At 53.4% G+C, this 23869-nt stretch overlaps 1 protein-coding gene across 1 annotated transcript in view; it reads right to left on the bottom strand.

Annotated features, from left to right (window-relative positions):
• Positions 1 to 23210, bottom strand: part of ST14 (ST14 transmembrane serine protease matriptase) — a 37983-nt gene extending 14773 nt beyond the window's left edge. The window contains exons 1-7 of the mRNA XM_070399437.1: positions 22926 to 23210; positions 4322 to 4481; positions 3459 to 3586; positions 3237 to 3307; positions 2760 to 2917; positions 2525 to 2560; positions 2014 to 2254 (exon numbers count right to left, since the gene is read on the bottom strand). Coding sequence (XP_070255538.1) covers positions 2014 to 2254; positions 2525 to 2560; positions 2760 to 2917; positions 3237 to 3307; positions 3459 to 3586; positions 4322 to 4478 — 791 coding nt within the window. The 5' untranslated portion in view covers positions 4479 to 4481; positions 22926 to 23210. The remainder of the gene's footprint in view (positions 1 to 2013; positions 2255 to 2524; positions 2561 to 2759; positions 2918 to 3236; positions 3308 to 3458; positions 3587 to 4321; positions 4482 to 22925) is intronic.
• Positions 23211 to 23869: the final 659 nt, after the last annotated feature.

Genomic DNA, 23869 nt, shown 5'->3' with positions numbered 1-23869 from the left:
TGAGATGTAGGCAGAGCTGGGGAGGGGGCAGTCTGCCTGCCGCCTGTAGTGCCCCCGAGGGCAGCTCCTGCCCGACCTGCGGCTGGCGGGGGTGGCGTTCATCTCGCACCCCAACCTCCGTGGCAGGTGCATGATGTCTTTTAAGTCCCTGCAATTGCGATGCTTTCGCACCTGGGACCTTGCTGACTGGAGAGAGGGCCCTCCCAAGGTCAGGCCATTCCTAGAGATAGTCTAGACCAGGGGTGGGCAAACTTTTTGACTCGAGGGCCACAATGGGTTCTTAAACTGGACCGGAGGGCCAGAACAAAAGCATGGATGGAGTGTTTGTGTGAACTAATATAAATTCAAAGTAAACATCATTACATAAAAGGGTACGGTCTTTTTTTTTTTTAGTTTTATTCATTTCAAACGGGCCGAATCCGGCCCGCGGGCCGTAGTTTGCCCACGGCTGGTCTAGACACACCCACGGCCAAGCCTTTCACGTGTAAGCCAACCCATCCAGAGCCCACCCCGCATCTCCTCCCTGGGGCTCCCACATTCCTGGCCACCACCCACTGGTCTAATCACCCCACAACCAGGCCCCAGTCCCGGAGAGACAGCCCCAGGCCCCAGAGCCCATTGGAGGTACTTAGAGCACCTCCCTGCCTCACCTTTCCTGCAGGAACCACACAAAACAGCATTACCACGTTTGCCACCATGTCCTCGCCTCCCGACCACCCTGGTGCTTCCCCAGGGGAGGCTCTCTGTTTGGGAATTGTGAGTAGCAAACTCTTTTCTTTCCTTTCCTTTCTTTTTTAAGGTTTAAAGGCTATATATATATATATATATATATATATATATATTTTTTTTTTTTAGAGGCCCGGTGCACAAAATTTGTGCAGGGGGGCGGGGCATCAGCCCGGCCTGCACCCTCTCGCAATCCGGGACCACTGGCTCCTAACCGCTCACTGCCTGCCTGCCTGATTGCCCCTAACCCCTCTGCCTGCCTACCTAATTGCCCCTAACTGCTCTTCCCTGCCAGTCTGATCACCCCTAACTGCTCCCCCCCGCCAGCCTGATCACCCCTAACTGCTCCCCCCGCCAGCCTGATTGCCTTTAACTGCCTGCCCCTGCTGGCCTGATCGCTCCTACATGCCTCTGCCTTGGCCTCCGCCACCGTGGCTTTGTCCAGAAGGCAGGCAGGACAACCGGAAGATGTCCGGTCGACCCGGTCTAATTAGCATATTATCCTTTATTTAAAAAAATATATATATTTTATTGATTTTTTACAGAAAGGAAGGGAGAGAGATAGAGAGTCAGAAACATCGATGAGAGAGAAACATCGATCAGCCGCCTCCTGCACATCTCCTACTGGGGATGTGCCCGAAACCCAGGTACATGCCCTTGACCGGAATCGAACCTGGGACCTTCCAGTCTGCAGGCCGACACTCTATCCACTGAGCCAAACCGGTTTCGGCGTAGCATATTATCCTTTTATTAGTATAGATATTTTTATTGATTTCAGAGAGGAAGGCAGATGGAGAGAGAGATAGAAACATCAATGAGACAGAGAATCACTCATCAGCCGCCTCCTGCACTCCCCCTCCCTGAGGATTGGTCCCGAAACTAGGGCATGTGCCCTGACTGGGAATCGAACCTCGACCTCCTGGTTCATTGGTCGACGCCAGCCGAGCAACAAACTATCTTTTCAATGGCAGCCTCCCCCGACCTATAGGCCTCCACAAAACCACATTTTATCACCGCAGGGCACAGCGTGGCTCTGCGGTAAAGGACACCCTGCTTACTGGTGTCCAGGGAACCCATTGCCCTCCTCACCCTGCCCAAGGCAGAGACGTCGCCTCCGCCATGCTCCGCTGAGCTCATGCTGAGGACGGCGCCACGCCTGCCCTCTGCTGCCTGTCAGTCTGCAGTGGCCGGTGACACACACTGTCTCCAACTTGGTCCAGAGGCCCCGCCCACCAGAGGCAGCAGCCCAGCTCCCACAGCCCACCTCTGTGCCCCGGGAACACTCACTGTTTCACCATGCGGGGTTCCACAGGGCTCAGGGTGTCATATACCACGACCAGGTCATTGCCTTTGGAGTCACAGGCCGCGACATCAAAGCTTCGGAAGGTGAGGCTCAGCACGGAGTTGGCATCGCCCCGCAGGGTCCACTGGCAGCGGGCGAAGGCTGGGTAGGGGCTGTCGGGAAAGCCGGGCGTGGTGAAGCGAGTCCGTTCCCCCCATCGGGCGTGCAGGGCGAATTTGCATCTGTCTGTGGGAAACAGAGGAGGAGAGGCAGAGCCGGGCAGAGCCGGGCGGGCCAGCAGCCCAGAACCCTGCAGGGGTACCCCCAGGGCTGGCCTCTCCAAGGCGCCCCAGGTTGTCATGGGCCCAGATGGGACCAGGAAGCAGCATCTCATGGCCTGGGGACAGGCGAAGGGATGTGCTGGCTGTCACCAAGGTGTGACTTGTGGGCACACCTGAATCAAAGGGCGTCTGGCCACACCCCAACCCGCCACTCGGAGGAGGGCGTGGTACTTACTGTCCTGGGCGGTCTGCACTGTTCTGGGGTCAGTGGCTGAAAAACAAGAGGGAGAATCGAGGTTTTACTGGTCTGTCCTATTTCCTCGTTCCTGCTTCCTTATTCCCCAGGGGAGGAGCCAGCGGCTCGCTGTCTTATCTTCCTGCGGAGGAGAGGGAGTTCCTGGCGCAGTCCCCTGCTCCGCCCGGGCCAGCCCGCCAGTGGCCACCCCCGCAGACCGAAGGCCCGGACTCACGGAAGGCCACCACCGAGGTCAGCAGGAAGGAGCTCAGGGTGCGGGCGCGGGGCGGCAGGCGGATGGCGCGCTCCTCGGCCATGATGCGCTCGGCCTCCTCCACCAGGTGGCTGGGGATGCTGAACTCCGACCAGTAGTAGGCGATGACGCTGCCCTCGCTGCGGGGAGGCCCGAGTCTGAGATGCGGGTGGGCTCTGGGCACCCGCTGGGCCCCACCCTCCCCGATGCCCGGTGCAGACCCAAACCCGGAGCGGTTTACGGGGCAGGCCCGGTGCCCTCCTGCCTGGCGCCCTCCGTCAGAGCGACACGGCCCAGACAGGAGCTGTCGCAGTCATGGACAGAACAGGACTTGGTTCCCCAAGCCAGGGCCTCATGGCTGCATCACCCTGCTGGCCACCAGGCACCTGTCCCCCTACAACAGCACACGGATCCCATTCCCAGCACCTCCCCAGCCCCCGCCTTCTCCACACCACCCACCTGAAGGCAGTCACTGTCGACTCCCTGTAGTAGGGCCGCAGGACGGGGATCTCACTGTACAGTTGCTTCAGCTGCGGAAAAAGAGGAGGCTCAGTGAGGCCAGTACCTCTGCCCCCAGCCCCGGCCGCTCCCTCCCTCCTGGGACCTGGTGCCCTTCCGTGCCCCACACCAGCCCAGGGAGATACAGCCAGGACAGGGCTCCAGCCCAGGACGTGGACTCACCGCCTCCTTCACTTTGCTGGCCAGCTCTACAAATTCAGTGGAGTTCGGGTTCTCATAGGCGTCCAGAAAGTTCTCGTTTGTGACCCTCAGGTAGCCATTAAAGACCTTCTGGATCCGCACATCCCGGTCTGTGCAAGGCCAGGGAAGGAGAGGAGTCAGAGGAAGTGACATCATCCCTGTCCCGTCCCCCAGTGTCCACAAGCTGCCCTCAGCAGCCCTGGGTGTGTGTGTGTGGGGGGGGGGGGGGGGGGGGGGGGGATGACAATAAAGGGCGTGGAGCCCTAACCGGTTTGGCTCAGTGGATAGAGCGTCGGCCTTCGGACTCGATGGTCCCAGGTTCAGTTCCGGTCAAGGGCATGTACCTTGGTTGCGGGCACATCCCCAGTAGGGAGTATGCAGGAGGCAGCTGATCAATGTTTCTCTCTCATCAATTTTTCTAACTCTCTATCCCTCTCCCTTCCTCTCTGTAAAAAATCAATAAAATATATTTTAAAAAAATAAATAAAGGGCGTGGAAATGGTGGGCCAGGTCCCTGTGGGGTCTACACCCATGCTCAGACCCACGCATGAAAAGCAACAGAACTGCTGACAACCAGGGCAGTGGGTGCCAGGAGGGGCCAGTGGACTTGAGCGCTACGGGCCAGCTCTGACCAATTCCTCACCCACCGCCCACTGCTGGAAAGGGGAGGCAGTCTTAGACCCCCCTCACCCACCCCGCTGCACCTCCGTTCTCTCCTTCGTGTCCTTAAGACTCGGGCCCTGGGTCTGTCCCTGAGGGGGGAGATGGGCCATCCCCACATCGCCCTCCTCAGCACCCCCCCACCCCCCCGCCACACACACACACACACACACAGCTTTACTCACACTTGAAGTGCCACACCAGGAAACCAGCCACGAGAGAGACCAGGAGGATCACAAGCACAGCAGCCACGGGCACCACCCAGGGCTTGAGGCCTCCTTTCTCCATCTTCTTGGTGTTGTTGACCGGCAGGAACTCCAGGCCTTCCTCAAAGGCATGCATGCTCTGCACAAAGGAAGACACAGCCGCTCAGACACTCTCCCGCCTGCCCCGCCTTGCAAACCCAGTCACTGCAGCTCTCCACGTACATGAATCCGCTCCGACACACGGAGAGGCCCAGGAGTGGGGCCCAGCCCAGGGCCATGACTGGCCACCAGGTGCCTCGGTGCAAGCTTCTAAAGGCTGCCCCTCCTCCAGCCCCCACGGCCCCAGGCCCCACCGATCCCCTGCCCCTGTGGGCAGCACATACTAGTACACTGTACACCCTACCCAGTGGCCTTGCTTCGCCAATGTTTAACCAGTTGGCCGTGCCACCGTGGAACAAGCCACCTTGCTTTCAGGCTTAGGTGACTGAGGGCAGGATTTCAAGGTGAGGTGAGGAGGTCATGACTCTACTGGAATCCATACTCATGCTCAGACCCAAGAACCGGAAAAAACAACAAAATGTCCCACAGTCTGGCTGGTGTGGCTCGGTAGTTGACCTATGAACCAGGAGGTCACCGTTCAATTCCCGGTCAGGGCACATGCCCAGGTTGCGGGCTCCATCCCCAGCGTGGGGCGTGCAGGAGGCAGCCGATCAATGATTCTCTCTCATCATTGATGTTTCTATCTCTGTCCCTTCCTCTGAAATCAATAATAAAAGTATATTAAACAACAACAACAACAACAACAAAACACCTTCCCACAAACAGGATGGCAGCTTCCTGGCGTCCTCCCTATAAAGGGGCATCAGGAAGTGGGGGGCGGGGGGGGGAGGAGCATGTGTGGATGGGGCAGGTGCGGGGCCAGCATGCCACGACAGGTGAACTTTTCTTTTTTTTATTATAAATATATTTTTATTGATTATTTACGGAGAGGAAGGGAGAGGGACAGAGAGTCAGAAACATCGATGAGAGCGAAACATCGATCAGCTGCCTCCTGCACACCCCCCACTGGAGATGTGCCCGCAACCCAGGTACATGCCCTTGACCGGAATCGAACCTGGGACCCTTGAGTCCGCAGGCTGACGCTCCATCCACTGAGCCAAAGCGGCCAGGGCAACAGGTGAACTTTTCTAACACGGGATCTTCCAGCCTTCAATCCGTGTGTCATGAAATTGAACAGTTCATAGGCTTAACTACCTCATATCCACGGCAAAAGGAACTGTAATAAAAGCGAGAGCCCACACCCCAAATTCCACAGATGGGCCATTTTTAACCCTGTCCAGATGTGGCTCTTCTGGTGTTAACCCCAGAACTCTAAACAACCTGCTTGAACGGACATTTCTTGGTTTGTCACATTTAAACCTTCTCTATGAAAGATTCTCCCCACTCCTGTCACATTTAGATACTTTTATCTCTAAGTTTTTAGTTTCCTAACTGGTTGTATCTGTGACTTTATGTAACATCGCACACAGAAACACACTCCACAGCCGACCTGACCATGGTAATCATATCACAGTACATAAATGTATCAAATCAACACGCTGTACACCTTAAACTTACGCATTATTGTATGTCAATTATACCTCAATAAAAATAAATTTTTATAAAAGATAAGACACACACCCCCGAGGCAAACTGCTTGCTCTGGAATTTGCCCCCATATTTCTACATTATATGCCAGTACTACGATCTCTTGATTCATCTATTTAAAATATAATCAACTGACTTTTTTTATGATCATGTGGATTTCAATGTCCTTCCTTTGCTCTCACCCAACCTCCCCCTAGTGCTAGGGCTAAAGTTTAAAAAAAAAATACACCCATACTCTGTGTTTTCATTATTAGACTCTGAAAATATTATTCACTATTGTTTCCTTCCCAGTACGGCTATATTTTGTTTTTCCTGCTGCAAATATTCTTTCACTTGGGTTTCTTTTTAACACACACCCAAGTCTTTCCTTACAATCGAAGAGCTCTGTAATACTCTTCTAATCTTCCACAGATAAAGTCTGTCAAATAACCTCTCATTTCATTTTCCCCCTGGGGACCTCCCTCCTACAGCCCTATGTCCTTTCTCATAGCTATTGTCTGGAATCTCCTTCACCATCATCCTGGGAATTCCCTTCATCTCCCTCTTGTGTTAAAACCCATTTCCCGGATTCTATGTCTTCATCTCTCTTGGATGATTTCATTTTGGTGGATCACATACTTCAGTAGCTTCCGGAGAAATGTGAGACTTTGGATATTCCTGGAAGTACCTTAATTCTGCAGTCACATGTGTTGATAGTTTGGCTGGGTATAGAACTACAGGTGTCAAATAATTTTCATTTAGAATTTTGAAGGCTCCATCGTTTTTTAGCTTTTAATTTGGCTTTTGAGACGTATGATAATAGTATACATCCATTATTTTTTATTCATGATTTTTCATCTTTTTCTGAAAGCCTAGAGGATGTGCTTTGAATTGTGTGGTTGGTTTTTTTGTTGTTTTTTTTTTTAATTTCGTGAGCTGACATCTCCACCTGCCCTTTGAATTTGAGAACTCTTCTCTTTCCGCTTGGAAAACTTTCTTGTATTATTTCTTAATTATATCCTCCCCTTCATATCCTCTGCTCTACCTTTCTGCAATTTTTATTGTATGTATTGATCTCCTACTTATTCTTTCTCCGCAATTATCCACCTTGTTTCTTAATCCTTCTGTTGAGTTTTTCATTTCTCCTTTAAAACTTTAATTTCCAACAGTCCTTTCTTGTTCTCTGAATTTTACTCTTCTTGTTCTCTGAATTTTGGGTGGACAGTCTTCTCATCTTTGTATTTCTGTTGAGTGCCTTTTCTCTTTCATGTTGAAGGCTTCCCCCCAATGCCCAAGGATGCTTAGTTGCTCATGAATATTTAGGAATGAGGTCCGAAAGGCTATTTAGAAGCTTTGTGTGAATGGCTTGGCACAAGTGGCTTTTTTACTGGACATTCCCAACAGTTAAGCTATTGCAGATCTTTTCTATGGGGTGCTTTAATTGCTCCAGAGAATTTTTTTTTTTAATGTCTTGAATGGAGCAATTTAAACCAAGCCACTAACATTCCAGAACATGTCAGAGAAATCAATTTCTCACCCCTGATGAGGGACTGGTGCTGGTGGGATGGGGTGTTTTTGCTTGAGACAGAAGTGGGGATCTGAGGATTTCTAACAATGTCCTTCCCTTCTCACCTCTGTCTCCTGTGACACCAGAGCACAATTCTAGAGCCTGGCTGAGGATAGTCTCAAAGAAATACAGCTCGATCCCCAGTAGGGGGTGTGTAGTAGGCAGTGATTCTCTCACCATTGATGTTTCTATATCTTGCTCCCTCTCCCTTCCTCTCTGAAATCAACAAAAATATTTTAAAATATATAAAACATTGCTGAGAGAAATTTTAAACAACCAAAATAAATCAAGCAACATCTCGTGTTCACGGATTGCAAGAGTCAATATAGTAAAGATGTCTATTCTCAAGTTTGTCTAGAGATCCAATATAATCTTTTTTTTTAAATTTTTTTTTAAAAAAATATTTTATTGATTTTTTACAGAGAGGAAGGGAGAGAGATAGAGAGTTAGAAACATCGATGAGAGAGAAACATCGATCAGCTGCCTCCTGCACATCTCCCACTGGGGATGTGCCCGCAACCCAGGTACATGCCCTTGACCGGAATCGAACCTGGGACCTTTCAGTCCGCAAGCCGACGCTCTATCCACTGAGCCAAACCGGTTTCGGCAAATCTTGATCAAATTTCAGCCGGCTTTTTAATGAGCTCTCTGCTCTGAAGTTCATATGGAAATGCAGCAGCCCATGAAAAGAAGAACAAAACTGGAGGACTAAAATCACCTGATAAAGACAATGCATGTTTTTCTTTAAATTTCAAAAATCATCTATTTCATTTCCAAGAATGATGCTTTATTCTTTGATGGTTACTTCATTGGGCAGTCTTTTCTTATTTTATGAATGCACTACCTTCTGGCTCTTTCTGAGGTTGCCAACTATATATATGTCGTAATTCTCTTCAGAACTTTGTCTTTCTCTTTCAGGCTGTGGGTTTTCTTTCAATGGCCAATGGTTCTTCGTTGTCTAATCATATTTAAAGATTTAAAAAAAAATAAGGCTTTAGAGCTAGACTCTCTAAACAGACTGTATATACATGTATGTGTTAGAAGAAATGTAAGAAAATAATTGTTTATTGTTTTTATTTTCAATTTACAGAGTAATTTCACAACTATTTTCTTACTTGAGCCTCGCAACAATCCTGGAATCGCTCATGAGTGGTGCCACCACCCTGTCCTACAGACAAGGCCGGGAGAAATGAGGACTCTGCAGGATCATGCAGCCAGCTGGCCCTGGTCTCTGCCTCCCAGAGTGGTCAGCTTCCAGAACTCAGGAAGCAAGTATTCAGGGAAGAGGGACAGCAAGCCCCATGGACAGGGCACCCCAGGGCACCCCAGGCCTGGCCTTGGAGCAAGGCCATCAGCCGTGGGACAGGCTCAATGGCAGAGCCTTGATGGTCCCTGCAGTGTGACTGCTGGGCTCCACTCAGCCCAGAAAAGCTGTTTAATCAGTAATTAGACTGCTTCCTTTTATGACCCTACTCTCTGCTCCATTTTTAGCATGTTAGAGATTACTGTGCCTAATCCAGTGGTTTTATTGATAAGGAAACTGAGGCGGAGAGGGAGTGACCTGTACAAAGTCAAAAAGGTAGTGAAGTCAGTAAGGCAGCAAAGCCAGGCCGAGAGCCACGCCCTCCCACGCAGACAAGTTTCAGGCGTGCTCCGGTGGAGGAGGGGGCGGGGAGCTGCATCCATTCGGCTCGGCTACACACACCATCTCCCTCCACATAACAATCTCTCTGCAGGGCCACGGAGCCAGAACGCATGCCGGTGCCTGCTTTTGCCTCTTCCTGCTCTTTCATAGAAGTAAACACATTGGCAGGTGTACATACAAAACCCCGCGCTGTGGACATACAAAAGCCAGATGCTTGCTTACTACAAACAGACAGAAAGGCCAATGGCCACCGGCCAGCCACAGGCCCAGACACCCTGCAGGGCTCAACGCCAGCTCAGACAAGAAGCCAGGAATGACTTCCTGGAGGACAGGTGGGCGTGAAAAGCTGAGGGTGGGGGGGAGGTACATGAAGAGTGAAGAACCTGGAGGGATGAAGGGGGACGACCCAAGGGGCAGGTTGCAGGGACAGGGTCAGATGATCGCCATTCCCATCCAACTTCTTATTTTATTTATTATTTATTTATTTATTTATTTATTGCCATCCAACTTATTAGAGGGATAGAGGGGATGGTCCAGAAATCCAGGAGCATGTAGCAGCCCTTCAGTCTCCTGTTTCCTGTTGCTTTAAGCGACTCATCTCCTCCCCAAGGCCAGTGGTTGTCCTGATAAACTGATGTACAAAAGCTATTTTTGACAGAAGAAAGACCCCTGTCGTCCCTGACTCCCATTAAGTAAGAAACTCACCAGGGATGAAAGCTCAATACTAGGCAAACAAAACCGTGTCCAAGTCAACCAAACAATCCTCCCACCCCAGAGGGACCGGCTCCCGGCTCCCAAGCAACGCTGGCAGGCCAGCCACCAGCTCCCAACGCTCTGGGGCCCACGCTCCCACTGGCTCTAGGACCAGTGAATCCAGAGCTACCCTTGTCACCGGTCTGGGCCTCATGAGAGAAAAGCACCTGGTGAGTGTTGACATTAATACAGTGGGGCCTTGACTTACGAGTTTAATTCGTTCCGTGACGGAGCTTGTAACTCAAATTACTCGTATGTCAAATCATAAAGTGAACAAGTGAGACACGTGATGCAGGGCTGATGTTGTGGCGTTCACTGTGACGTTCGCTGCGCCAACTAGCGGTGGGGTATCTGAAGCTGGCTCGTGACCCGAATTTTAGCTCGCAACTCAAAGCAAAAAATCGGCCGAGAGACGGCTCGTATCTCGAAAAACTCGTTAGTCGGGACACTCGTAAGTCAAGGCCCCACTGTAAATGGCAAAAATAACACTAACTGCTCGGCCGGCATGGCTCAGTGGTTGAGAGTGGACCTAGGAGCCAGGAGGTCACGGTTCAATTCTCGGTCAAGGGCACAGGCCTGGGTTTTGGGCTTGATCCCCAGTAGGAGGGGGTGAGCAGGAGGCAGCCGATAAATGATTCTCTCTCATCATTGATGTTTCTCTTCTCCCTCTCCCTTCCTCTCTGAAATCAATAAAAAACAAATTAAAAAAATTTTAAAAATAACAACAATCTGAAAATCCATGCAAGATTCCCATGTAAGTAGATGAGGAATAAAGAAATCTTCATGCCAGATGGTTGTGTGTGTTTTTTTTAAAGATCGTTGCTCATTAGGCTAAGGTTGGGTGTGACCTGCTGGGAAGGGAAATGAACCTGAAAACAGAAAAGGTCGCTCAGAGTCCTGGGAGGTACCGTGAAAGACCATCACACCGCAACTGGTGACCTGCTTTTGCTGCTGGAGACCAAGGTCAAGGGGCAGGGGTGATGTCACTGGCTGGAGACAAAGGTGTGTTGCTCAGACCTGAGACTAGAACAGGGTGGCCGGCTCCACGCGCCACTGCCGATTCTGCCGTTGATTTGTGGCAGGTGCTATTCACGTATGGGTCCGGTGACTCAGTGCACCCGACACCAGACAGGGTGGATTTCATTCGGCTCCGTGATGTCATCACTGTCACTATGGTCATTAGAGCCATAAAATATCCCTGAGATTGTTCAAGCAAGAAAGGACTGTCTGAGCATCTGCAATGGTTCCCCAAGGAGAGGAGTGTTGTGTTCTGCGGCACTCGAAGGCACGTGCCTTCCTCTACAAGGAGAAAGACAAAGCCAGCATAACTCTCACAGCCCCTCCTGGATGCCAGTCCCTGTGAGATCCTGGCCAGAGTCCCCAGAAACACGGGCCACCTAAGACGACAGCGCAAGAAATGAATTCCACAAACTAACGCCGCCTTTGTCTTCCCAGGCGATGCTGAGCACAGTAGGGCCGCAGAGCATTGAGATTCCAAGGTGAAACTGGAGACAGGCCTCTTTTTTAAGTGGCTGATTATCAGGGGACCCTGTCTCCAGGCGGGAGGGGCCCTACTTAGGGTGGCTCTCTCTACTATTTTTTTTAAATATATTTTTCTTGCCGAAACCGGTTTGGCTCAGTGGATAGAGCGTCGGCCTGCGGACTGTGAAAGGTCCCAGGTTCGATTCCGGTCAAGGGCATGTACCTGGGTTGCTGGCACATCCCCAGTAGGAGATGTGCAGGAGGCAGCTGATCGATGTTTCTCTCTCATCGATGTTTCTGACTCTCTATCTCTCTCCCTTCCTCTCTGTAAAAAATCAATAAAATATATTAAAAATAAATAAATAAATAAATAAATAAATATTTTTCTTGATTTCAGAGAGGAAGGCAGAGGCAGAGAGAAACAGAAACATCAATGATGAGTGAATCACTGATCGGCTGCCTCCCGCACACCCCCTGCCGGGGATCGAGCCCACAACCCGGGCATGTGTCCTGACCGGGAATCGAACCGTGACCTCCTGGGCAAATATGTCTCTCTACTTATGTCACCACCCACACCTAGGACACCTCGGGCACCTGTGGTCAGAGAGCAGCAGCCCATGCACAGGCTCCCGGGAGCAAGACTTCTTCAGCCGTCCTGCCGCCGTTGTAGCCCCGGCCCAGCACAACGACCAGCACAGAGAGGACACTCAGTTTATTCATCACAGGATGACCAAAGGGATACAGGAGAAGGGAAAAGAACCACATCAGAAGCCTCCGCCCACTCAGCAGCCCCAACAACTGATCTCAGGAGAAGCCAGAGTCTCAGGATCCCATGGATGGTCCCACCCCAGCGTTTCCCGACCGGCCTGGGCACGCAAAATAACAATAAAAATGAAGTGAGGCCAGCAACGTGCTTCCAGCATCCACATTCCCAAGCCCCTCTCCACGGAGAGGCTGACACAGCAGCCAGGAGCGGGGCCAGGTCATTCTTAGGAACTTCCAGTCCCAGCAACTCAGCCTTCATTTCCCCGAAGCGGAGGCTGGGCTCGCCCACGTCCGACCGACCACAGAGAGAGGTGCCAGCCGGTCAGTTTCAGTTTCAGCTGGACGGGGCGGGCCTTCGCTCCCGTGCCTGGGGCCCTCCCACCACAGACTCGGGGCAGCCCCTGGTCTCCTAGGCGGCCACCGGAGTTCCTCGGAGACACACGCCCAGCCGAGGTGGGGTCAGCTGGAGGTGGACTTCGGAACCTGCTGCGTCTTGTCGCCCAACCCTCTCACACTTGCCCTTGACCCGTCACTGTCCTCCCACCAGAAGAAGAAGCCCAGAATTACCTGAGATCCGTGGCCCCGAGCCGTCCAGGGGAACAGAACGCTGACCCCCAGCTAAGTTCCCAGTGAAGGAAAGGAATCAAAGAAAGCTGCACACCTGGTCGGGGCAGGAAGAGAAGTTGCGGGGGCCTGACTCAGCCAACCGGGCCCTGTGTCAGCAAGAAACCCAGGGCTGGGCCCCTCCCAGCCAGCATGGCTCCCTCCCCAACTCCCTGCACTGCCCGGGCCCGGCCCACAGAGCAGGGTCCTAGGACCACACACACCTGCAACACGACCCCCAAAGGGGACAGACCATAGACTGGGGAGGACCCCCATGCAAGTCCCTTCCTTCCCTTTTGAGGGATCAGGGTGGGTGGGACCTACATGGGGTGTGGGGCCTGGGAACTCGGAACCATTGGGGCAGATATGCCTCCCTGTTCTGGTCTCCTCTCTAAAAAGTGGGTTAATGACCCCTTGCAGCCTTCTAAGTGGAGGTGTTGTAAAAACAAATTACCTGACTCATGCTAATGACAAGGGCCTACCTACCATCTCCCTCCAGTTTTGATTTCTCCACCCACACACAGTCCATCATCTGCCCAAAGCCAAGCAAGGCCCATTTCTCCCTCCAGGTCTTATGGAGCAGCTGGAATCCAAGTTCAAACATTCAAACAAAACAAACAAACAAACAAAAAACCCCTTCACAGCAAAAGTCTGCCTGGAGGCCTCACACAGGAAGCCCCTGGGAGCCACAAACCAAGGCCAGCCCATCCTGGCACCCTGAGGGCCTCCTCCTCCTGCTGCTGCTGTCTTGCCTCCCTCTTCTCCTCTCCCCTCCTCCCCGCCTCGCAGAGGCCAGCAGGGACTGCAGGGGGCGGAAGATGGGGGGTGGGGGGAGATAAAGCCCTCCTTGGGGTCTTGTCGCCCATTCTCGGCCCTGAGGCCATTTTCCCAGCAAAGCCAGGGAGTCTGCCCGAGCACGCTTCAGGTCTCGGTTTACACATCTGATCTAGGGGTGCTGACGGCCCCCACCTCTCACCCTGCCCCCAGCCAGGAGGCCCCCCAATCCTGCATGAACCCAGGAGGCTGGGCCCCTCCTGCCCACTCAGAAGGACTCCTCTCACCACCTACCAAACCTGCCTGCCCTTGAGGACACAGCCAAGGCCACACCCCTGCGGGAAACCTCTGCGGACTGCCTCAATCCACAGTACCTTCTCCTGGGCCCTCGCCTCCCCTATGACCTGCACCACCCACTTGGCATCCGTGATACCCCACTGACACGGTGAGCACACCAGGCAGCCCTGGGAGGTCAGGGTGCCCCAGTTCCTACTTGTCCTGCTTCTTTCACCATCCCTTTACCCTTGACCTTGCCAACATTAGCAACTGATTGGTTGACTGATTGCTTGAAAGACATCTCTCTCCACAGCCAGGTGTAGAGAGCGCACCTGAAGCAAGCTGGGATCATCTCCCAGGTGCCACGGCCCAGGAGACTTTCCGAACGTGTGTCGGGCGCTGGAAGGGGAGAGAATGCTCAGCTCGCATCCTAGTTCTGCTTCCAGCGCCCCCTCCAATTTGGTCTCTCCGAGTCTCTTCCTCTCCCAGTTAAAAGCTACGCCCAGGACACATCCTCTTTTTAATTCCACCAGAGAATTCCATCTAGCTTCCAAGTTCCCCCTCCATCCTCTGCCCCAAAGCCCCGCTGCCCCTTTCCTTCCCCTCCCTGGGCTCTTGGGTCCCAGGAGGTCTGCACCACCCATCCTCACTTGCCAGAGGTCCTCTTCCTGGCCCCCGACCTTCCCACCTGCCCATGCGTCACCAGAGAGTGAGAAGAAGCACCCGCCTGCAGCGACAGCCAGGCGGATCCCCCCAGAAACCCAGCAAGAGAAACAGGAAGTAAAGGCAGCGCCGTGTAACTTCTTCTCATTCTTTTTCTTGAGCCCACATTTTGATTTCACAGGCTAGTGCTTTCTGAATTATTGACATTTTTGTTGAGATCACGACAGAACCATGTGCAGTTTATAAGAAATAACACCAAGGGGTCCCTTGGACACTCTGCCCAGGTTCCCCCAATTCTAACATCGTATGAAACTATATTACACGATCACAACATTAACATAATCCATTGATCTTAGTCTCATTTCCCGTTTTGCTCGTGTTCCTTTGTGTGTCAGCATGAAGTTCCACGCTCTGTTATCACTGATGTCCTTTCTTATATTCACTGGCAAAGTGGAGATTCTGACCCTCTTGCTGCCTGGGTGTGACCATGCCCACCTCCCCCCTGGCCCCTCCCCACTAACCTATCTTCCGGTCCTAAAGCTGTCCTTTTTTTTTTTTTTTAAATATTTTTATTGATTTCAGAGAGGAAGGGAGAAGGAGAGAGAGTTAGAAACATCAATGATGAGAGAGAATCATTGATTGGATGCTTCCTGCACACCCCCCACTGGGGATTGAGCCCGCAACCCAGGCATGTGCCCTTGGCCGGAATCGAACCTGGGACCCTTCAGTCCGCAAGCTGATGCTCTATCCACTGAGCCAAGCCAGCGAGGGCTAAAGCTATCCTTTCAAACGTTATAGAAATGAATTACCCAGTATATAAATGTAGGGATTGCTGGCTTTTGTCACGCAGCAAAATTCCCTGGAGCATGACTCAAGTCATTGCACGCATCAGTAGCTTGTTCCTTTTATTGCCGAGTAGTATTCCATGATACGTGTGTTGAACCTTTTTGAACAGCTGTGTTGGTGAACCCAGGATCTGCAGAAGTTAGTGGAAGAGCGCCAAGCCCACGTGCCTCCTGGCACTGACTGCGTTAAAAAACATCTCTCCCACCTCCTGAGTCGCTCCCAGGCAGGCTGGGATACACTCTAAGTGGCTGTTTGCGGGGAAAGAACTGAATATGCAAACAGGAAAGGAAGCACCACCACAAGGGAGGGGGCCTGGGGACCCAAGTCCAAGGTCATAACCAGAACCCTGTGGCGGAGGTAACAGGATAGGAGCCCCAGGAGAACTGCAGACCCATATCCTTGGACTTGGATTCTTAGAGCTGGGACAATTTTTAGCTATCATCCCATCTCCCATCCTCCCCCGGCCAGCCTTTCTGGGAGAAATAGCATTTTCATTTGGTGCCAACATTACAAATCCTTCCTCCCCCAGGTGCGATCAGCATCACAATGCCCGGCACGTGAGTGTGGCAATGGGGCCGGCAGCTCAGGCAGCTCAGGCAGCTCCCGAAGTACTTCCAGGTCCCCATGCTGAGTCGGCTCCTCCTCTCCTCTCGCTAAACCCGCTCAACTCAATCACCTAGACATCAAAGTGTTTCCTAAGCCCCTGGCCATCTGGTTCAACCTCACAATTACTAGCTAGCAATATTCCCATAAAGACGTGGAGCCCAGCACTCGACAGCATAATCCAAAAGAGGCCTGACCAGTGTGGTCTCCCTGGGAGCTGTTCATCAGTTACCCACCTTCTCCTGATCGCGCTGCTGACATGAACATATTCAATTAGCACACACACAAAATAAAACAATAAATAAGCAAGGATATAGCCACTTGTTGGAAGCTTATGCAGCGATCAAAAAGGGGTTTTAAAAGAGTAGGTAAGCCCGGCCAGCATGGCTCAATGGTTGAGCGTCGACCTAGGAACATGGTTGGATTCCCAGTCAGGGCACATGCCTGGGTTGCAGGCTCGATCCCCAGTGTGGGGCATGCAGGAGGCAGCTAATCAGTGATTCTCTCTTCCTTGATGTTTCTATCTCTCTCTCCCTCTCCCTTCCTCTCTGAAATCAATAAAAATAAAAATAAAAATATATTTTTTAAATCTGGGAGAGAGAATTTCAGAGGAATTTCACCTTCTATTTTGTATATATCTGTATTGCTTGCCTTAAAAAGAAAAACAAACCAAAAAACCCTTCTTAACTTTTGTAGTAGGGAAAAAAAAAAAAGCAACTTCTTTGAGAAAACATGCATAGGCAATACCAAGCTAGTAAAATGCTTCTCTAGGGTACTTTCCCATTTTAAAATTCTTTCTACTTATCTGAGCCAAATTCTCTTTAAATATGTACTAGTACATATTAACCTTTTAATAACAATTTAAAGTTACAACCAAATAAAAATATGAGGGGATTTACTTTAGATTCTAGGGAAGCCACACAAATGCCTGGCTTTTACGGAGCTTGGCGTCAGCTCTACAGTCCGGATCTCCACTTGCCTTTAGCATCCTGGCTCACAGCACAGCACAGTCACATCACCACAGGGGGAGGGAAGTGGCTTTAGTGTCCGTTGTCAGGGTGGTACAGTAAGAGCATGACTTACTCCTAACAGAGATGGACACAATTCTGCTCTTGGCAGCCTACCCTACAGGCTGTCCATGTCTTTCTGACTCATAATTAAGTCATCCAAGGTACGGCCTTTCCCCCAGGAGGGTGTCATCCATCAACAAAGATGATAAGCAAATGCTCCAAGACCTCATCGGAGTTGCTACTAAATAAGAAATGCCGCAGAACCCAGGAAGGAGTTAGGAGCAGGCCAGTGACTTGGACCCTGTTGGCACGGTCCTTCAATCAGACGCAAGCCTTCCGGACCTTACGGTTCTCCAGCCCCCAGTCCTCCACCGTGCCCAGCAGATAGGAGGCTGACACAATGCCTTTCCCAGAACACAAACTGGTGTGTGCCTAGCAACAAACTGGATAAAACATACACATAGGGTAAGAAATGGAAAAAGGCATAAAAATATGTAAGCAACCCGATTTGTTGGCTTGAAGGGGTAAATTATTTTTAATTTAAAAATTTCCATTATGACGTTTATTCATGTGTATAAATGAATAAAGGAACATTTCGTTCAAAGCCTTTGTTGAAAGCGCATCCCCGGCCGGACTGCTGGTCTACCACATGAGTAACTCATTAAAAGGAGAAACCAGACGAGTGTGGGGTGAGAGGTGTTTAGTGGACTTGTGTTGGCGCCTGGTGCTCACCACAGTGCTTAATGGTGTGTTCCAGGATTCGGCTGGGAAAAGGCATCAATCACCATCGTCTGTGGAATACAACTGTATAATGGCGTTGCGGGTAAATCATAGGCTTTGAGGTCTCAGATCTGGGTTTGAGTCCTTGTTCTACCTCTGCCTTTGGGCCATTATGCAAATCAAATTCTCTGAGCCTCAGTCTTCTCATCTGTGAACTAGGCATTTTGTCCTCACACCGTTGCTATGAGGATAAACAGAGGTCATGGATTTAAGTGTGCATATCTAATGAGGCATAGAATGACTGACACCATATTCTTCTCCTTTTCACCATCATCATCATCATCACCATCTCAGAGACAAAGGAGCCAAGATTTTGACCAGTCAGACAATCATCACCAAGATTCTAAGGATTCTGTTGCTAAGCCTGGAAAGAACAAGCAAATTCTGAAACGATGAGATTCTAAGACAGAATTTTTAGTAGGTGACCTGCTTCTAGAAAAGTTCTTAACAAACAAGAAAAGGGCAACTGTTGGCCACAAGCTCTGAGCAAACCCCAGACACGCTTCTCACCGCTTCTCACCACTGCCAGCTGGATTAGCATTCTCTGAGGAGCCCAGACTCATTCTCATTCCCATGCAAATGCTACTGTCATTTTGCTAAGCCCCAGGCATCTCAGAAACATCCCAAGGAGAGAAATCCAGTCTCTTACTCAAATCAAATCAACTCTTACTAATCCATCCCTTCCTGAGCCCACTGGGCCGACAGCCCTGTCTTGCACTAGAGCAGTCCAAGCAAAACACAGCAGAGCCAGACGACCCGAGTTCAAATCCCACTCCCACTACTCTTTGGCTATGGATCCATTTTCCTCACCTACAAAAGGATAATGATAATAGGTGAGTCCCACTGACTACCTTCCCTGCCCGCCCCTCACCCTTTGCACACACCTTCCAGCACAGGAGCCTCGGGAAGCCCCAAGAGAGAAGGAAGCGTTTAAAAGTTTTGTTTTGTGTGATGGGAGGGGCCGAGGGGAATAAAAAGGAGAAAGGGACCAGCAGGCAGTGCCATGGTCTTGACACACATTTTACAGAGGATCATGTTCACAGTAGCCGTGTAAAGGGAGGGAAATGACTAAGAGGCGTATATGACACAGGCTCAGCAGACGCTGGCGATGATTAATAGTCCTCTAAACACCCAGGAGCATGTGCACAGTGTCAGAAGCAACGGCGTCTTGGGGGCTGCATCCCACCTCCTTCCTCTTCCAAGAACAGACTTTCTCCCTCAGGAGAGACATGAGCCAACAGCCTGGGCAGAGCCACAAGCCAGATAAGGAACTCATGCCAGAGGAACTCCAAGACCACAGTGGCCAGGGTGGCCACAGGCCACAGCGCATACAGTCTCGCGCCCGGCTCCCGGGGAGCAGAGTGAGAGGCCATACATGGACCCTGTGGGGGAAGCTGTGATGACACGGCGCCTGCTCAGGGCAGACCCACCCTCAGTGCATTCCCACAGGGAGTGGGCAGCTATCAAGGGAGGACTGCTTTCTCTTATGCCTCAGTGTCCACCTCTCCTAAATGAGGGCCATGAATTCCAGGTCTTCCCCGGACCAAGGTGGACAAAGCCCAGAGAAGGCAGGCTGCTTGGCCACCTGCAGCACCTGGGAGGCGAGTCCCCACCTAAAGAACCATCTTAGTGTCCCGCTGACTACCTTCCCTGCCCGCCCCTCACCCTTTGCACACACCTTCCAGCATAGGAGCCTCTGGGAGCCCCAAGAGAGAAGGAAGCATTTAAAAGTTTTGCTTTGTGTGATGGAAGGGGCAGAAGGGAATAAGGGGGAGAAAGGGACCAGCAGCCAGTGCCATGGACTTGGCACACGTTTCCATTTTGCAGAGGATCATGTTCACAGTAGCCGCGTAAAGGGAGGGAAATGGCAAGTGGAACCCTGGGAGGAGGGTCCCGATCTCTGGAATCTGTGCCCCAAGTTCCTCAGAGAGACTCCCTGTGCCCAGCGGGGCAGGCCGGCCCTTCTGCGAGGTCAGAGCCCGCGGACAACCTGGCTGTGAGCCTCTCCATGTGCATCCATTCTCCTAACACCACATCACCCTACTGTTGGTCTCGACTCATAAATTCAAACTATGATTTAGACACCACGCTGCAGCTCACAGATGGCTTTCATTTTGTAAAGTATCCCTTTTGATCCTTGCAACAACCCTATAACCTATATGCCATCCCCATTTTACAGTCTCAGAAGCTGAGGCTCAGAGATTAGGTAACGTCTCTGAGCAGGAAAAGCCGCCGCACCAGGTCTTGCCTCCATGTTGGTCGCTCCTGCCACCACATCACCGACGGCCTCCGCCCCATTCGTCTACTCTGACTCCTCAAGCCTGGGTTAGCTGCCCGTCTTTAGTGCCCACCGGGGTTTCTCTGGAACCTCGTTCTTACCACACAGAATTTAAGCCCCTGTCCCCCACACTACACTGGGTGCTCCCCGAGGGCAGAGCCTGTGTCCCTGGGTCTTTCCCAGTGCTGGTGTCCCATACCGGGCCCAGGCTCCGTCGGCGGGGACCTAACTGACATCTGCCAGGTGGATGAGTGAATGACCAATTAACAAAGAGATGCCTCTCTGAAGAGGCAGGGCTGTACCGCCTCCGTGGTCAGCAAACTGCGGCTCGCGAGCCACATGTGGCTCTTTGGCCCCTTGATGTGGCTCTTCCTAAGCCTTAGGAGCACCCTAATTAAGTTAATAACAATGTACCTACCTATATAGTTTAAGTTTAAAAAATTTGGCTCTCAAAAGAAATTTCAATCATTGTACTGTTGATATTTGGCTCTGTTGACTGATGAGTTTGCCGACCACAGCCCTAGCCAGCCTCCACGTCTGATTCCCAACCCTGGCTTCCCTATGCCTAGGGCACACCGAGTCTTACATGGGGCAGCCCTGAGAAGGAACCCCTGGGTGCCAGAGCGACTTCCCGGCCACCATCACATCTTCAACAGAGGCCAGGACTCTGAGTGAGCAGGCCCCCCAGTTCTTGTTACCGGCGTCATGCACCTGCTCTCGTGCACCAGGGCTCGCACAATCCCAGACACGGTGTGTGTGCGCGGAGCACCGAGCGGCCACCTCCCGCTGCCCGGGAACAGGTGGGGGTGCGGCAGAGGCCGGAGTGGCAGCCTCGGGAAGCACACAGCCAGACGCAAGCACCGCCGAGTAGAACCGTTCCCAGAAGCACAGTGCCCTGTGGGGCTGCATGGCCAACGAGGCTCTGCAGATGCAGAGGACAAACCCAGGGCGGCAGCCGCCCCTCCTGGTCAGGGAGCAAGTGAAGGCAGAGTCTGCAGACCAGACTGTCCAAACACTGTCCGTGGCCCAGGGACTGGGACTGCTGGTGAGGCGGGCGCTAGGGGGAGCGGGGGGGTTGGGAAGGGCAGGAGGCAGGGATACTTCTTGGGCAGGGATACTGAGAACTTCCTGGGGAAATGGAATGGGCTTTGGGCACAGCAGGCCACTCCCTGCAGGGTACATCGTGCCTCATCTATTCACCCACACCTCTTACACGGCGCTCAAGACTTTGTAAGCTCCTTAAGAGAAGCAACCATGTCCTACTGGCCTTCAGAGCCCTCCCTGCCACGGTGCCCGGCACAGAACGAGGTACAGAGCTGGTTCCATGGAGCTCGGCAGGGAAAAGACAAAGTGATCCACGAGAAGGGAAGCAGCTCGTCGGAAGTGGGAGGAAGAGCGCAGTGGGGTGGAGAGTGGACGAGCTCCACGGAACATGAGACACTGGGCGGGGGCCAAGAGGAGAAGAAAGCCAGGGCTTGCAGGGGGCAGGAGACGTCTGTCCGTGGTGCCCTTGGAGCTCAGGGCAGAACGTGGAGGTGAGCCGCCCCACGCCTGGCCCCGTGGGGTGGGGCTGGGGTGCGCATGGTCAGAGATGACTCAGAGGAGGCTCGGGGAAGACCCTGCTCTCCCAGCGCCAGCAGGAGAGAGTCCCAGAAAGGGAAGTCACCGAGAAAAACCCGCCCTGAAATAACAAACACCCATCGCAGGCTCACACCGAGGCGGCAGAGCCTCGGTAGGCAATTACCCAGGGTTCATAAACACGGCAATTACAGGAAGGAAAACAGGTACCCATCCGGGCGAAGTGCCTCCAGCGGGCAGAGAGAGGCCAGCAGCCCAGGCCCCGCAGGCTGGCCGCCCAGGCCCACGCTTGCTCGGACAAGGAGGGGCAGTGAAAAGGGGAAGAAACAAATTTTGTTGGTGGTTCTCGGCTTCTGCAGGCTGCCTAAGCCAGGATGCCGCCGGAGCAAAGGAAGTGGTTTTAGGAGCTCCACCATCGGACCTGGCGTGGGGCAATGCCACAGCGCGGGCCACAGGAAGCCTGGGCCAGGAGCATGGGACAGCGAGAGCAGGGGCTCCGGGCCGCCTGGCTTTTGCAGCTGGCCCTCACCTGGCCTCCAGGAAACCTGGGACCCCGCTGGGCAGAGGTGGGGACCTGGCTGCAAGGCAACTAGCAGCCCATCCCAGCGCAACCTCAGGTCTCCCACTGTTCTTCCTGCCAAACAAGGGCTCCCAGCTTCCCTGTCACCTAAAGGCTCAAGACAAGTACCTACATCCTTTCCCATGGAGTCACCTTCCCCAAAAGCTCCGTCCTCCCCTGGAGACGCCCAGACAAGCCCCGCCGTGGAGTCCTTAGCTCCAAGCTCACAGCAGCCAAGGGTCTAGTCTCCCGGGTGCCCGGATGCCCTCTGCAAAGGGCCCCCAATGCCCCTGGCCAGTAAGGAAAAAACAAATTCCTGCGGAGGCCAAGCGAGGCTACGACCCCAAGCCCCCCGGAGACCTCCCTTCTCCCCGTCACACCACCCGCTCCAAGCCTCCGCCCCCGGCTCCTCTGGGGGTTGCTCTGATAGCGCGGAGTCCCCGGAGGGACCGAGAGGGTCCCTTTTTTTCCGTGGGGAGTCCGCATCTCCAAACACCTGCGCCTTCCCGCCTCCCCCGTGGCTGGCGCGCAGCAGAACAGGTACCAAAGGTCCTGTGGCCAGGCACCCGCCGAACAGGAAATTCCACCTGTCGGGCCAGCTCCCGGGCCACAGAGGGCAGTGGAGCGGTCCCCGGGCCGAGACAAAGCGCGGCAGGTGCGGGCCGTCCAGCTGCCGCCGCACCCGGGCGCCCCGCCCGGACGGCGCCTGCAAAGCCCGCGGCCCTGGCCCCGGCGCGAGGGGTCCCGGCTCCCCGCCGCCCGCGCCCGCGCCCACCTCCGGCCGCGAGCTGTACTTGAGTCCGGCGCCGAGGTCCTTGGAGCCCCCTCCGCCCTTGCGACCCCCGATCGCTCTTCATGGTCCCGGTGGCGGCTCGCGGGTCTCAGAGGCGTGGTCCCCGCGGGCGGCTGGCTCCCATCGCCGCCGGGTCCGGCGGGTCGCGGGGCGCGCGGCGCAGGAGGCGAGGGGTGGCGGGCGCAGGCGGTGGGGAGTCCGGTCGCAGGCCCGGTGCCCGGCCAGCAGCGGTGTGCGGGGCGGTCTGGCCCGGCTCTTCCTGTCCCGCGCAGGTAGTTTCAGGGTGTGGCCTCCCGGGCCGCCCCGCCCCGCGCCGCTCTCGCCAGCACCTTTCCCGGACCCGCCTCCCTCCGGTAAAGGGGAAAATCAGGCCACCGGCCCGCGGGTGACGGGGACGTGAGATGCGACGGCTTCATGGGCGGTGGCCGTGAGCACTGACTGCGCCCCGCACGTAATAGCAGGCACCCGACCACAGCAGCAGGGGCTGTGCGCGCTCCCCTCCCCTCCTGGGAGGAGTGGCCTTTCCCCTTTCCCTTCCACCCGCTTCCTGGATGCCAGCCCTGGTTTCTCTCCCGCCCTCTTGCAACTACAGTGTCCACCTGGCGGCGCGACTAGGTCTCAATTACCACCTCTCCAAACCCAAACAAAAACCGGACTGCCCCGGCCCAGCCTCCCGCAGCCTCCCCCGCGCCCCCGGAGCTGCCCGTTCTCATTGTTAGAGGCCCTTGCTGGCCTGCTTCCAGCTCTCCCTGGGGGAGTGGGGGGGAGGGTGGGGTCACCAGAGTCCGGAGTTGCTCACCCAAACGCCCTCTTACCTGTTCCCAGCATCCTTTACCCAATTGCAGCCTCTGACACGGATTGATTCCATCCTCAGATGCCCACCTAGCCCGGATTCCGGTCCTACTTTTGGGCCCCTAAATGGTTTC

This window comes from Myotis yumanensis, unplaced genomic scaffold (genome assembly GCF_028538775.1).
Source record: "Myotis yumanensis isolate MYYU_CA2020_CCGP unplaced genomic scaffold, mMyoYum1.0.hap1 SCAF_19, whole genome shotgun sequence".
NCBI classification, from domain to species: domain Eukaryota; kingdom Metazoa; phylum Chordata; class Mammalia; order Chiroptera; family Vespertilionidae; genus Myotis; species Myotis yumanensis.
This window is presented reverse-complemented; position numbering and strand designations above follow the sequence as displayed.